This window comes from Manihot esculenta, chromosome 12 (genome assembly GCF_001659605.2).
Source record: "Manihot esculenta cultivar AM560-2 chromosome 12, M.esculenta_v8, whole genome shotgun sequence".
In the NCBI taxonomy this organism is placed as follows: Eukaryota; Viridiplantae; Streptophyta; class Magnoliopsida; order Malpighiales; family Euphorbiaceae; genus Manihot; species Manihot esculenta.
Window position 1 is genome coordinate 1,931,496 of NC_035172.2, and position 15,184 is coordinate 1,946,679.

Consider the following 15,184-nt stretch of genomic DNA (forward strand, 5'->3'; position numbering starts at 1 on the left):
AAATTTGATTATAATTATAATTATAGCTAGGTACCCATACTTGGGATCAAATTTCAACCCTAATTCATAGCATTTTATTGGTTTTTCGGCCTACTTTTCTTGAATTATTTAGTGTAATAATTTTAATTTATTCGTATGCTGTCTCTAATTATAGGCTATAATAATTTTAATTAATTAAATATATCAAGCTTGCTAATGATCAAAGAACACAAAGACCTCCTATGATTTTTTTTCCCTTTTCCCCTATCTATAATTCTATTTTATTTTATTTTATTGTGTCCTCATCATTATTATTATTATTATTATTTACAATTCATCTTATTAATTCTCAATTAATTGGAAATTTTTTAAAATATATTATAAACTAAACTATACTTAATTTATTACTTTTATTTATTAAACACTTCGATTTTAATTGTAATTTAATAAATATTTAAATTTTAAAAATAAATACAATATAACTAAATGTATAATTTTAAATTTATGTTTAAAAAATAATTTTTTAAAATTTAGATATTTATTATATAATTAAAGTTACAATATTTAATAATAAAAAATATTTAAATACAGATATATATAAATATATATTTAATCATATATTATATATGGCCCAAAAACCGAAAAAGGGACAATTAAATCTTAATTTTTCCCCTAAAATTCTGATAAATTTAAAAAAAAAATGACACAAAGTCCAAAGTTGCTATTAAGATGAAATTGAAAAGTATGATTAGTGTGTTTGAGGCCAAAGGTCAAGAGGAGCAAGTATGCATGCAAACTGTAAAGAGTAAAGAGACCCAATATCAATCTAGCTATATGCGAAGGCAAAAAGGACCCACCAAAGGAAGAAAGCAAATACATCGGTAGGGTCCATCAAAAGGGGCGGGGACCCACAAAAGCGGCCATTGTCGGTTGGCCACCCCGTTGGGTAACACAGAGAAGGACCATTACAGCATTTGTGGATCATCCCCATTTCTCACGTTGTGTTGACATCAACTCATGCCCACATGGCTCAGCACTCGCTCTCATTCACCACTCAACTCATTCTCACCATTAAACTCGCCCTTAACTCACTTGACAAATATCAAGTTTGCCCATAGAGACTGCAAATGAGTAATGGGTCAGGCAGTGATCTAGCCAACACATTCTCTGGGTCTTGGTTTCTTGTGGACATTGATTGAGCCTGCACTGGCTTTTGGTCTTTGTTCTATCTTGTAATGAAGCCTAATTTTGGCAGACAACCTTTGGGTACTCTAGCTTTGTTTGATGTTTACAACTCTTTAAGACCACAACTTAACTAACCTATCTGTTGTTTGATTGCCAAAAAGAAAGCCAGGGAAGAGAGCTAGAGCTATGAGAATTTGGAGGACTTTAGTAGTTGTCTCTCTTTCAGCCATTGGCCTATAAGGTCCAAAGTGAACATGCCACTTGGGATTCCTTCTTTTTATCTTACACGATTTTTTTTTTCAAATAAATATTTCGGATAACTATTGCCTTTGGACATGAAAACAAAATTAAGCACTGGAATAATTAAACTCCCTTCAGAGGTGTTGGTGGGTGGACCATAGCAGATAAGGCTTTTTGAAAAAGGATAACTATTCTAGATTATCTTAGAAATGCAGTTATAATTGAGTCAAGATTGTGTTCATCAGTTCATGAGAGAAAAGAGAGATTTATTCTCCATTTTCCTTGCTTTTGTGTTAAAAAAATTCAAACCTGGATGGCTAACACTTCAATGAAAAAAACCCATTTTTTACTTTTTAAAAAGAAAGTAAATGATAACTTATCTTGTTGAAGACTTGAGAAATGAGAAATAAAAAGGGAAATCTATTAGCCAGAAAGAGAGAGAGAGCATTCATTTCATCAGTTAAGTGATGTAAACATACTAGCTAGGTTAGCTGGAAATCCAGCTTTGCTTAAAAGTAAGGTGGGGTTGCATATAGCTTAGCTAATCGATTGCGTGAGTAGAAAAAGACCCATCTTTTTAAATTAAATTTCAATGGATTCACTAAATGATTGTCCATTGCTATAACTTTACATAAAACAATTAAACAAATACTCATATATACTTCTGCTACAAATTGTTGAGGGAGCTGCTTATAAATATGAACTAAATCTTTTAAATACAAAAAGACTGTAACCTGTTTGAATCCAATGAGAGATATGCTGAGAATGACTCTCAACTGCCTAACTGAAGTTTTGAGCATTTCATTTATGAAAACGTTTAAGTACAAGAAAAATCTTTCCTCTTAACATCACCCTTTTGCTAGTACACCTGGGTTAGATAATCTCAGGAAGAAAAAAAAAAACATCATGGGCTGTAATTAATAAGAACCTTAAATGAAGAGGAAGTCCCCTTCATGGTAATAAACTATTTGTTTTCATCATTTCACAACAACAACAAAAAGAAAAATATAACTCCATGGTCATGGACCATATGCCCATAATTAAAATGGTAGCCAAAAGGTGTCTCTTTTGTATATTCTAGTCAAATACAGGGGCATTTTGGTTGTTGCTCATTTATATAATATGGCCATGGAAGCCATTGCCTGTAGATTTTGAGAAAAAGAATCGTTAAGGCAGCCAACCCAACATTTGATATTGATTTCCAAATCCCATTTCTTTATTTTAGCAGCCTTTTTCCTCTATAACATAATTCATTCAACTTTTTCTTTTGGTGATTTTTCTATGAAAAAAATTTCGTTATAATTCCCCTTTTCTTGTTTCTAAATGGAATTTTGAGAGGTGTACGATGTTGGGTATATAAAATAATCCAAAGGGGATCTACTGTAAATAAATAAAAAATGCTGTGGCAATGATGAGAAGGAAGGACACAAGTGGGCGCAGGATAACCACGTGGGCATCTCCTTTCTCATTGCACGCAGGCACTATGGAAATAGAGATATGCCTTAAGCCTTAAAACAAATTTCTCTGCTTCAGGTTCCAAAGTAAAAAAAGAAAAAAGAAAAGAGTGGAGTACTATACTCGGCAGATTCTCACATCTATTCATGTTTTTGCTCTGCTTCATTAGCAAGTTAGTGCTTGTTGAGTATATCAAGAATCTTGGATTTGAGGTTGTAAGCTTGTGACCATTCTTTGTTTTTTACTTTCTTTTATTTTTTGTAATGTTCTATTTTCTAGTTTTAGGACACAAGTGTAGAGTTATGTGCGTTTTGTTCTAGGGAAGGTATGGTTCTTTTTCCCTTTTCACTATCTTGCTTTTGATTGGAGACTTGGTGGTGGGTGAGGTATATCTGATCTTGATGGGATTGCAGTGGTTTTTGATTATTTATTTGCTTGTCCAAACATTATGGGGTATTTAATTTGACTGATAGGACATGCACTTTGGAGAGTTTGATCTTCTGGGTTTCCTTCAATTTTGACAATTTTGGCTAGTAATTCTATTTTTATAGTACCCATGACTACATATCTTGGCATTACTTTCTATCCTCCATGAAATTTCTATCCCTTTTTCCGTTATCTATAAATGAGTGAAAATTACAGCTTTAAATGTGGTGGAGCGACAATTTGTTCTTTTGCTAAGTGAGAATTTTTTTTTCTTTTTAAAATTCAGGAAACAGGTGGTCTTGAGTGGAGAACGTTTCTTGCTCACTAGGTGTTTGGGAAAGAACCTTCTGTGGCTTCTCTTGCTGGCTGTTGGAGAAGGAACTTTCTGTGGCTTATTTTCTATTGAATGGGAAGATTGTATCAGTTTTCAAGTTGGGTTTATTTCATTCAATACTGATGAACACATAAATCAGGAAGAAAAGATTATAAGGATTAGTCATGAAGTTTATGAAACTTGGATCCCGGCCGGATACCTTCTACACTGCTGAAGCTGTCAGGTAAAATTTTTCAGTGTTTTTCTTGATGGCGTGTATTTCCTGGAAAAGATAACTGGAATTTATTTCTTTAATGCAGGTCTGTCTCCTCTGAAGTCTCTAGTGATCTCATAATCCAAGTGAAAGGAAGTAGATATTTGCTTCACAAGGTAAAAGTTCAGGAATTTTTTAGGGAGACAAGGGATGAAGGGATTAATATTGATTTTTTCCCCCAGGTGAACTGGATTATGATCTGAGACTTTCTCTTGTTCTGATTTCTTGTAAGTTCAATCTTTGCAGTTTCCTCTGCTTTCCAAGTGCTTGCGCTTACAGAGACTATGCTCTGAATCCCCTGAATCCTCACAGCACCAAATAGTTCAACTACCTGATTTTCCCGGTGGGATTGAGGCATTTGAGCTCTGTGCAAAGTTCTGTTATGGTATCACAATCACTCTCAGTGCCTACAACATTGTAGCAGCGAGGTGTGCAGCTGAATATTTGCAGATGACAGAGGATGTCGAGAAGGGGAACCTAATATACAAGCTTGAAGTTTTCTTGAATTCTTGCGTACTTAATGGGTGGAAGGATTCAATTGTTACTCTACAGAGCACTAAAGCATTTCCTTTGTGGTCAGAAGATATTGGAATTACTAGCAGATGCATTGAAGCCATTGCCTCAAAGGTCTTGACTCAACCCTCAAAGATAGGTTTGTCACACAGCCAGTCTAGAAGAGTTAGGGACGATGTGTCTTGTAATGGAGCAGAGAGCCAGAGGCATAAACCTGCAAGCAAGTTGTGGTGGGCTGAAGATATGGCAGAACTGGGCATAGACCTCTACTGGAGAACCATGGTAGCTATTAAATCTAATGGAAAGGTAGCTTCTAATCTCATAGGAGATGCATTGAAAATTTATGCTGCTAGATGGCTGCCTAACATATCAAGACCAAGGAATGCTAATAATGAAGAAGCATCTGATTCAGATTCAGACTCGGAGAATGAGACAAATTCAAAGCATAGGCTGCTTTTGGAGTCAATTGTAAGTTTGCTCCCTGCAGATAAAGGTGCTGTATCTTGCAGTTTCCTGCTTAAACTGTTGAAAGCAGCCAATATCCTTAACGCCTCCTCTTCTTCCAAGATGGAATTGGCAAGAAGAGTGGGACTTCAATTAGAGGAAGCAACAGTTAATGATTTGTTAATACCCTCCTTTTCAAATGCAAATGATACTTTGTATGATGTAAACTTGGTAATGACAATATTGGAGCAGTTCAAGTTACAAGGGCAGAGTCCACCCACTAGCCCTCCAAGATCCAAGTTAGGGTTTGAAAGGAGAAGGTCTCGGTCAGCGGAGAATATTGATATGGAGTTCCAAGAGAGCAGGAGGTCTTCTTCTGCTTCACATAGCTCAAAGTTGAAGGTAGCAAAGGTTGTAGATGGCTATCTGCAACAGATTGCCAGTGATGTGAATTTGCCACTTTCAAAGTTCATTGCCCTTGCTGAGTCCATACCTGATTTTGCAAGACATGATCATGATGATCTATACAGAGCTATTGACATTTATCTCAAGGTAAAGAAAAATAACAAAAAGGATTTCTTGGTGTTAGGAAACATTTCACTATCACATTCTAGAAAGTGGGTCACCATTATCAGTAAGATGACCAACTCTATTGACCTCTGGATCTTGTCACATTCATAATTTATTGGTAGTTAGGATTAGGCTGACCTAACAAATTTAGCTTGAATGGCTATAATTTTGTGTGGTATGCTTGTAAATTGGTAAAATGAATTTTCACTTATATCATCATTTTGGCTTCAACAATGGAGGCCTATTCTGCTATATTCAATGTATTTGGCTTTTTATACCAGAATGCTATTTGCTTCAAGCCATGGACAATACTGGGTTGTGGTATAGTACTGTTACAAGATTGACAAATTTTCTCATAATTCTCTTGTACAAACCTCCAGGCACATCCAGAGCTAACCAAGAGTGAGAGAAAACGGCTGTGTCGAACGCTAGACTGCAAGAAACTATCTGTTGAAGCCTGTATGCATGCTGCACAGAATGAGTTACTCCCATTGAGGGTGGTAGTGCAAGTTCTATTCTTTGAACAAGCTAGAGCAGCCATGGCTGGAGGCAAAGTCACTGAGCTGCCTAGGAATATCAAGGCACTTCTAGCCTCACATGACATTGATCCATCAAGGAGTACAGCAGCATTAAGCACAACTACTAGCATTGCAGCAGAGGATCAATGGAGTGTCTCAGGCCTTAAATCACCCAAGTCGAAGCTTTCAACTTTAAGAATGAAATTGGCTGAAGATGATTTGGAGGAACATGATCTGCAATCAAATGGAACTGGGAGAGCTTCCAAATTTAAGGCTATCCGCGCTCTTCCTACACGACCCAGAAGGATGTTCAGCAAGTTATTGTCCATCAATAGAAGTGCCGGTGAAAAGAATTGAGCATGAATTTTGTTTAGTTTCAAGTGTAATACACCTTTTTTTTGGTCATCCTGTAGTTGTAGCTGAAACAAAAGAATCTTAATGTGCATTATTGAAGTGATCTAATGTAATAAAAATCAAGATTTTCAGGGCATGAGAGGAAAATCTCTTTGTATATCTTAATTTGAGAACTAGAACAGAATTCTTGGGGTTAGATCTGTAATTGTGGGACCAATATTCTTGTATTATCTAGAAATCTGCAACACCTGGTCTTGTCTCTTTGTTGCATGTTACTGGATCCTCACTTGTTCATCCCTGCAACGAGTTTTCATTGTCTTTTGTCTGATATAACGCAGTGCTGTTACTTCGTTTTAAGCTAAGAATTAGAATTCCATATTATCACAAATCTGTTTTCTCATTCTCTTTCTGTTATCAGTAAATGAATTGACTGGCCTAATGCTGCTGAAAATTGGTGATTAAAGTCTTAAAATCATATGACCCCAAAAAGTGTGATAGGATGTCACGAGTTTTTTCTCCCCTAATCAAATCTTGTGAGTTTGAGCCTAAGTTGGAGCACCTTTAAATTTGAGTGGGAGTGCTTTGCCAAGCACCCGTGTTAATAAGCTTGCCCGATGTAAATCTGAATTAGTCAAAAGATAGTGAACTTTCAATACCGGATAGTTTATACCAAAAAAATCTCAGAATCATGTGATTTTAAGGTTGTTTAATTATTATTTTATTTGATCTGGAATCCTCAAATTTATTTAGTTTTGCTAGATAGTTGCCCTGCTGTGAACCTTTATACATGCTGGACTATAAATCTCAGTACCCACTAGAGTTAGACACTTAGGCCAGAGATTTATGAATTGAGATCAGTTATGGAGCATTGGGTGGCATCATTGTGAGCTGGACGTCGTTGTTGTGATCATCATTGCAGTAATTATATTCATCATAAATTTCGTCAAAAAAAAAAAAAATCTCCTGCTCTGCCACTCTATTCCTTTAGAGCTGCATGGTGTCATTGTGATTCTTTTGAATTTTCTTTCTATTTTTCTTCCCTTTTCATATTGTTTCCCATTTTTCTCTGAAGTGTTCCTTAACAATAATTGCCTCTCCTCTTGTTTACTGTCTAGAGTCTGCATAATCCTTCCTGTTCTTCTGTCTCTTTAAATTCTTTGAATTTTAAGAATTTATTAACCAAAAATATTGCTTCTTGAATAAACAATTTTTTAGCTAAAATCAGTTAGACATCATAATTTCATTGATAAATTTTTGTTGAATTGTTTACAAACACGCAGGTATAGGAAATTTCGTACTTTTCAAATACAACTGCCCAGATTCTCCCTGCATTTATAAGGCTGCACTGGTTCTGAGCCTCATATAAAGATTTCAAAGCCATGTGATTGTTATCTCTTCATCTTTTTTCACCCTTCACAAGAATCCCACTTGACATAAACAACTTCAACTTTATTTTAGAAAAATAAAATCAAATGGCAAAAAGCTTCACCTTTCTCACCGCGAACTCGAGACTTCACTACCTTGATGGGCAGTACCCTTGATTTGTTTAGTAACATTAAATTGTGTGTAAAAATTGCAAATATTTGATCTAATAGTCTTACATGAAAGAGTTAGATATACACAACAAAGTAACTTTCTTTATCTGGTATGCGCAAGAACGCAGAGAAAGATATGCAAATTGGTAAGATATCTTAACGATACAAGCAGAGGAAAACAGTAAATATATCAAACAACCATACATAGAATATTGCAGAGCACAAGAGATGTGAATTACTAGGCCTCGTCAATGTTTGATTTACTAGCTGGAGGATCATCAGCTGTGGCATTAACCTTAATGGTGGAGTCCTTGAGAGACGCAGAGTCAATGCTTTTGGTTCGTTGGAGGCTCGGGGCACGATGGAGCCTGCACCGGAATGAACCAGCATGAGAAGTTGGAGAACATAGGCAATTGTTCTTTGTAACACTTGGCTGTCTTGTAAGCTGAGGCATAGCAGACCCAGAAGTGGGTGTCATTTGTAATTTAGTAACACCACCAGAAATGTTGTCAGCCATTGATGTAATCTCCACCTTCATATTATTCTTGTTGAATACATTATCTTGACCACTCTCCATTCTTTCTTCCTGCAGCTCTCCTTTTGTTCTGCAAAAAACATAAATGATAGTTAAACAGGAAGTATGCAAAAGAAGAAAAAGACTGAATCTTGTGAGCTCCAGAAAAGTCCTGAAAGCCCTGGAACTTCAAATTGGTGATGAGAAAGGTGATGGATATTGAGGTTTAAAACCTAAGGTGATGACTTTGTTTCACGGATGTGATCATCCAACTCAATCAACGTCATACCTAAAAATTTACCACTTTTTTGTTAATGCTTCAACCACCTTCAAAAAGATTTAAAGAAACCCATCATTTTTATATCTTTTTATCACCTCCTTCCTCTTTCTCTTGCAATTTGAATCATGATTCGTGAGAGAAACTGCCACTAAACAATCTCTTATTGGTTGGGTCCCAAACATTATCAAAGCGGACATTCTCGTGGAAGTCAATTGGCTTATCCATTCTTAGAAAGCAAGTTTGTAGTTGTTGTTTTAATTAATTTTTTCCCCAAAGGTAGAGATTCATATAATCAGTAAAACAACACAATAATTAACAAATGAAGCCCAATTAACTTGTATTTGTGTTAAAATCACAAAAAATAATTTATTTAAATTTAATAAATATAAATTATGTATAAGCAGATACAATTGAATTCACAAGAAATTCACATTAAAAATTTCAATAATTAAAAAGAATTAAATAATAAAAAAAATTTTAATAAAAAATAAAAAAAATAAAAATTAAGATAATTAAAAATAATAATAATAAGAAAAAATCAAATTAATGCAAATAAATTCTAATTAAAAGTTAAAATTTATTTTTAATCGTGAGAATTGATCATAAAAATAAAAATATCTTTATTTATTTTAATAAATTAGTTTTAATTATGAAAAATGCTCTAAATAACTAATTTTTTTTTAGATATAAATTAATTAAAAAATATTCGCTAATTATTCTTCGTCAACAAACAACCTAAATAACGTCTATTGTATTTAATTTATCAATTATTTTAAAAATTAGAGAGAGTCAATTCTAACCAATAAACCAAAATACGTAGTGAGTTTAAGTTTGATTATGCAATTTCTTAATATTTACACTAATTATTACTTATTATTAAATAATTCAAATAATTATGGACTTTAAGCATCTAAACTAATAATATATTACCTTTAAAATATGAATAACGGATTCTATTGGTCAATTATCAAAGCAATAATAATAATAAGAACTAAAATTATATAAATATTGGAAAAATATAAGATGAACAATAATGTTTACATATCATAATTTATGAAAAAACTAAAATTTCAAATTATCTCCAACAAGAAATAAAGAGTTTAGCCATACTTAATTTGAAAGAAAATATAAAAGAAAAAGAAAAGAAATCAGTCGAAGAGAAGATGATGCTGTGACTGTTCACTCAAGTAGGATTTTATAGAGGCCGAACCTAGTAAAATCTTTGCCAATTCTTTCTAAAAATTTGATTTTTTAAATTGCTTTGGTTAGAGATCTTTTTAATTTGTTTCGTTTAAGAAGAGATTATATCATGCCACGCTTAAAGAGAGAAGATTGTGTGAAATCCAATAGTTTTAAATGAGTAGATTTATATCTTCTTTTAAATCTTGAGTCAATTCCCACCCTCTATTGAAATTTTAGCGCTAACAAATTGTTGGTTTGTCCAAAGATTTAGGTAAATTTTTACACTAATATTTAAATAAATTATTATCAATTGAAAATTTTAGATAAATTATGTTCATGCGAAACAAAATCTGTTGATAGATTTGTCCAAATCATAGTTAAGTCACGCTAATTAAAATTTTTCATTATTTTCATCAACCCTATCAATCTTATGCTTTTTTATAAAAGGATATAAAAAAATATAAAATTAATCAAAAAATATTTAAATTAATACTGAAAATAGAGTACCATGTGTACTAAAATTGTGTTTTTATCAGAGGCCTAGAATTCATAAAGCAAGCTTCACCCTCTTAAAGGATTTGATGAACAGCTATATTTGGCACTGTTTTTCTTTTTGGATGCTCAAAACCGTTAAAAACGGTGTAATCTAAGGTGACGGAGATGAATCTCTTGCTATAACAGCCATTATTAGCCATAAAATTCTTGCTGAAATTCAAGGGCTTTTTGTAAAATTAGGGTCGGGGCTATTTTTATTTTCAAATTTGGGGTTGAGAAAATTTTATTTGCGATTTTGGAATTTGACTGTCACGTGGCAGCCGAAAAAGACGCCTGGCGCCTCTTTGACAAGCTTTTTGTTTTTTTTTTTTTAAATGTTTGGCGCCACTTAAAGTGGCGCCAGACAATTGTTTTTTTTTTTAATTATTTTTATTATTATTTTTAATTATTAATATATTATAATAAAATATTTATATTATATTAATTTTTTTTATTTATATTATATTTTTATAATAATAAATATTTTTTATAATTTTAATATATTAATATTTAAAAAATTTTATTATTAATATTTAAATAAAAAATTACTGAAATTATATTTCAGGATTATAAAATTGATATTATGTTGCGATGAGATATATAAAAATAATTTAATCATATTGTGTAAAGTGATAAATTTTTTTATTATTTTAATATATTAATACATTAATTCTGTAATTAAATAGTATAAATATTTTGTATACGGTTAATGTTATTTTATAACTTACAAAATACTAAGCGTAGTTATAAATAATTATTGTAGTTATAAATAATTATTATATTATCTTACTATTAGATATTATACGAGAATTGAGTTATTTATAATTTATTAAAAAAATAATTAATTAATTTAATTTAAAGTAAATTAATTAAATTTATTATATTTGATAAATTATAAACAATCAGGTGATCGCATGCAACATTTAAGTAGCCTATAATAATATTCTATAATTCTAAATAGCAGTTAATAAAAAGTAAATTTAATTTTTATAATTTTAAATATTAATATTTATTTATTTATTTTTATAATTATAATTATAAACAATAATGTAATTTAAATAATTAATAAAAAATAATAATTAAATATTATATACGATCACTTGATTATTTATAATTTATTAAATAAAATAATATAATAATTTTAAATATTTTATACGAATTGTTTATAATTTATTAAAAATAAAAAATAACTAAATTAAGTAATTAATTCAATAAAGTTATTTTATACAGATTTAATGGCAGTATAATATTATAATTCTAAATATTTTTATAATATTATTACATATTGAAAATATTTTTCTAAAATATAATAATTATTTATAACTAGTCTTAGTATTTTGTAAAATTATGAAATAACATTAAACGTATATAAAAATATTGATACTATTTAATTATAGAATTACTGTATTAATATATTAAAATAATAAAAAAAATTATCCATCTAATCGCAATATAATATCAATTTTATAATTCTGAAATATAATTTCAGTAATTTTTTATTTAAATATTAATAATAAAATTTTTTAAATATTAATATATTAAAATTATAAAAAATATTTATTATATAAATAAAAAAATAATATAATATAAATATTTTATTATAATATATTAATAATTAAAAATAATAATAAAAACAATTAAAAAAAAAAAACAATTGTCTGGCGCCACTTTAAGTCGCGCCAGACATGTAAAAAAAAAAAACAAAGAGCCTGGCGCCTGTCAAAAAGGCGCCAGGGGTCTTTTTCGACTGTCACGTGACAGTCAAATCCCAAAATCGCAAATAAAATTTTCTCAATCTCAAATTTAAAAATAAAAATAGCCTCGACCCTAATTTTGTAAAAAGCCCAAAATTCAAAGGGACGAAAACATATATATCTATATAAATATCATAAAGTTAAATTTAAAAAAATAATAATAAATATTAATAAGTAAAAACTCATTTATTTACCAAATCACACCTTATATCATATTTTATTTCTCTCTCTAAAAAATAGTTTTGTAATTATATATACAGAAAATAAGTTGGTTTTTTTTTTATCAATTTATCAAATTCATTTCAAGTTTCATCAAAATTAATAATGGTTAGTTTTACTTATAATCAATTTTATAAAATTAAATTTTTAGAATTGATTTTTAAAAAAGAAAAAATTAAACCAAATATTGCATTGCATAAAATTTTAAGAGATAGAATTGAAGCAAATAATCTCCTCAACAACATCAGAAATACCAGCATCGTCTCGGATGATTCATAGATGATGATTATTCATCTTAATCTGATATCTCAGTTTTTTAATTTCTTCATTCCTTTGTTTGAAATGATTTTATTTTTTCAGTAAAAGAATTTAAATAAATTTCTAAAAAATTATAAATTATTTCAATTTTTTAAATTAAAAAATTTTAAATTATTTTTAAGAGAATATATGGAAAAATAAATAAATTAAATTATTATAAAATTCTTGATCGTAAATAGGAAATAAGAATGAGACCACAAATTTTTATTTAGAGAGTACCTTTTGGTAGAGATAGACTAAGTTTAAATTTATTTCTAAGCCAAGGAAATGTATATTTTTAGAATTCTCTTATATTTGAAATATTTAGAAAAATTATGAATTAAAAATATTTTTTAAAAAAATAAAAAATAACTTTCTCTTTTTATAAAAAAAATAATTCTTTTGAAATTTAAAATTTTTATTAATACATTTGAATTTTTTATATATAAATTCGTTGATATTTTTATTTTTTTAATATTTAAACTAGACAATAAAACAGATTATTTTATTAAAATTATTTTAGAGAAAATTTTTTTTAAGATTAAATCTTTGGGTTATTTATTTATTTATATGAGTATAAAAATATAATAATATTATAATATCTAGCTCGTCTTCAACTTGGGCTTCTTTTATGTAAACATATGGGCTTGGCTTTTCTTGCTTACATATGTAGCATCTGGTTGGGTCTGAGCAATCTTTTTTTATTATTATTAACTAGAAATCCGTGTAAAAAATTTTGATTTTTTTTTCTTTAATTTATTCCACAATCAAGATATAAATGGTTCACTCAGATTTTCACTTTCACCATGCTTTGAGGCTTCACAGTTGAACATGCTAGTAAATTAGGAGCTTAAAGGTTGGCACGTGCTGGTTTCTGAAAGCTTCCATGAAGTAATAGTATAGTAAGATAATATCACAAGGTGCTTCCATGAATTATCAGCTTTTCGGGACTGGCAATGGCAGCTGCATTACTAAATGGAGTTGCTGTGATTTAAGGTTAAATTATTGAAATGGGTAGATGCCTGGTCTATACATTACTATACATCCACCACTAGATTCACTGTTCTCAACCTGAAAAAGAAGAAGACTTTACATGCATGGCTATACTACGTTGGAGTTTAACATGATCTCTTCAATTCAATGAGCTTAATGTTTAACAGTGAATCATGTTTATTAGATGTGATTTTCTCATGGCTTTTAGCTGCTCCATCATTTCACTTCTCGGCCGACCATGCATTCAATTTCTTTCTACGTATGTACTATGCGTATTAAAAATAATAGCTAGTATTAATATCGTGGATCTACTTCAAAAATAATTAAATGACCAATGAGTTTTTTGTTTTGTTTTTGTGTTTTCTGGACTAAATACCTAGCAACTGCAGTCTGACATCCATTTCGATAATAAAATAAGCTAATATTGGTATCCTAATTCTTTATAGATGAATTTCACTTTAGATGTGCACTTAATAAAATTTTATTGCATAGCTGTTTATACATGTCAATGGAAGTAAGAAATCCATGTCATCTGATATTCTGATATCAAAAAATAAAATTTACAGTGATCGGATAAATTTAAATAGAATAAATTTAAATAGAGAAGAAGACATTTCTTCCATTTTATTTATTTTCTTTTTATTTTAATCGTTTCTCTGTTACCGTGCCACTTGTCTCTATCACTCACTCAGGTCCGTATGTACGAATATATTAAAATGTTTCTCCACCGCAGGTGGCCATTTAATTTTTCGGCACGCATATAAGCATGACTGCATGCGAAATGACTTATTTGCTCTCCTATCACTTGTTACGTCACTGAATTAGAATTCTTTTAAATGGGTCCGCACATATATATAGCCTATTTACAGAGTTGAGATATATCGCGTAGGATTGACTTACTTTGAAAAAAGTTCTCTGGGTCTCAAACCGGTATTCTTCTATAAAATCCAATCTTATCCCAAAAAGTACAGCCCAACGGTCATCGTCCTAATAATAACCAAATTAGATAATCAGAATTTTCTAGATGAGGGTTCATTTTCAACCTTCATGTAAAAGAAAATAGTAACAATATATAATTTATCGAATAGACTTTTGTTCAATTTTCTGGTTTTAGATTATTAATATAATATATTATTCTTAAAAGGGAAAAGAAAAAACTGCAATGAAAACATGGGAGGGCATGCAGAGCGTAGCAGACCAGTGGACAATAAGGAGTAAAATTTTGTCTTGTATATCATAAGAATTTTCAAGCCTATTATACATAGACCTGGCAACATCACTTCCCCAGAAAAAAGTTTAGTTTACCCTTTTAGGTTTTTTTCCTTTCTTTTGGTAATGGAGCTCATCAGAAGGCAAAAAAGTGAAGCCGATCATCAGATCCTTAGCCATTACTGATCTTCTTTTACTTTAAAAGATGAACCTATACTACTCTAATAAGCCGAATAAAAAACAACACAACCTTTTCACTTCCAACTTCCAAGGTCAACGCAAAAACTATTAAAAAGTCACAGAGAATATGTTAGAAGAAATATATGCAGACAAAGCATGCTTTTACGGATCACATATGCACACAAAGAGAAAGAGAAAGAGAGAGAGAAAGAACAA

The 15,184-nt window shown here is 30.5% G+C and overlaps 2 protein-coding genes across 3 annotated transcripts; one reads left to right on the forward strand and one right to left on the reverse strand.

Annotated features, from left to right (window-relative positions):
* Positions 1-2,471: 2,471 nt before the first annotated feature.
* On the forward strand, positions 2,472-6,520 carry LOC110628497 (BTB/POZ domain-containing protein At1g67900). Of its 2 annotated transcripts, none has more exons than XM_021775184.2 (5): positions 2,472-3,184; positions 3,572-3,842; positions 3,919-3,988; positions 4,119-5,381; positions 5,780-6,520. In XM_021775184.2, the coding sequence occupies exons 2-5, from the start codon at positions 3,784-3,786 to the stop codon at positions 6,272-6,274; spliced, it is 1,887 nt and encodes a 628-aa protein (XP_021630876.1). In that variant the 5' UTR covers positions 2,472-3,184; positions 3,572-3,783; the 3' UTR covers positions 6,275-6,520. The 2 variants fall into 2 exon arrangements, with proteins under 2 accessions (XP_021630876.1, XP_021630875.1); XM_021775183.2 differs by having other exon boundaries at positions 2,472-3,071.
* A 1,368-nt stretch (positions 6,521-7,888) lies between these two features.
* LOC110627882 lies at positions 7,889-8,541 on the reverse strand. Its single transcript, XM_021774258.2, has one exon. It carries the CDS (start codon positions 8,381-8,383, stop codon positions 8,045-8,047), a length of 339 nt encoding a protein of 112 aa, XP_021629950.1. The 5' UTR covers positions 8,384-8,541; the 3' UTR covers positions 7,889-8,044.
* Positions 8,542-15,184: the final 6,643 nt, after the last annotated feature.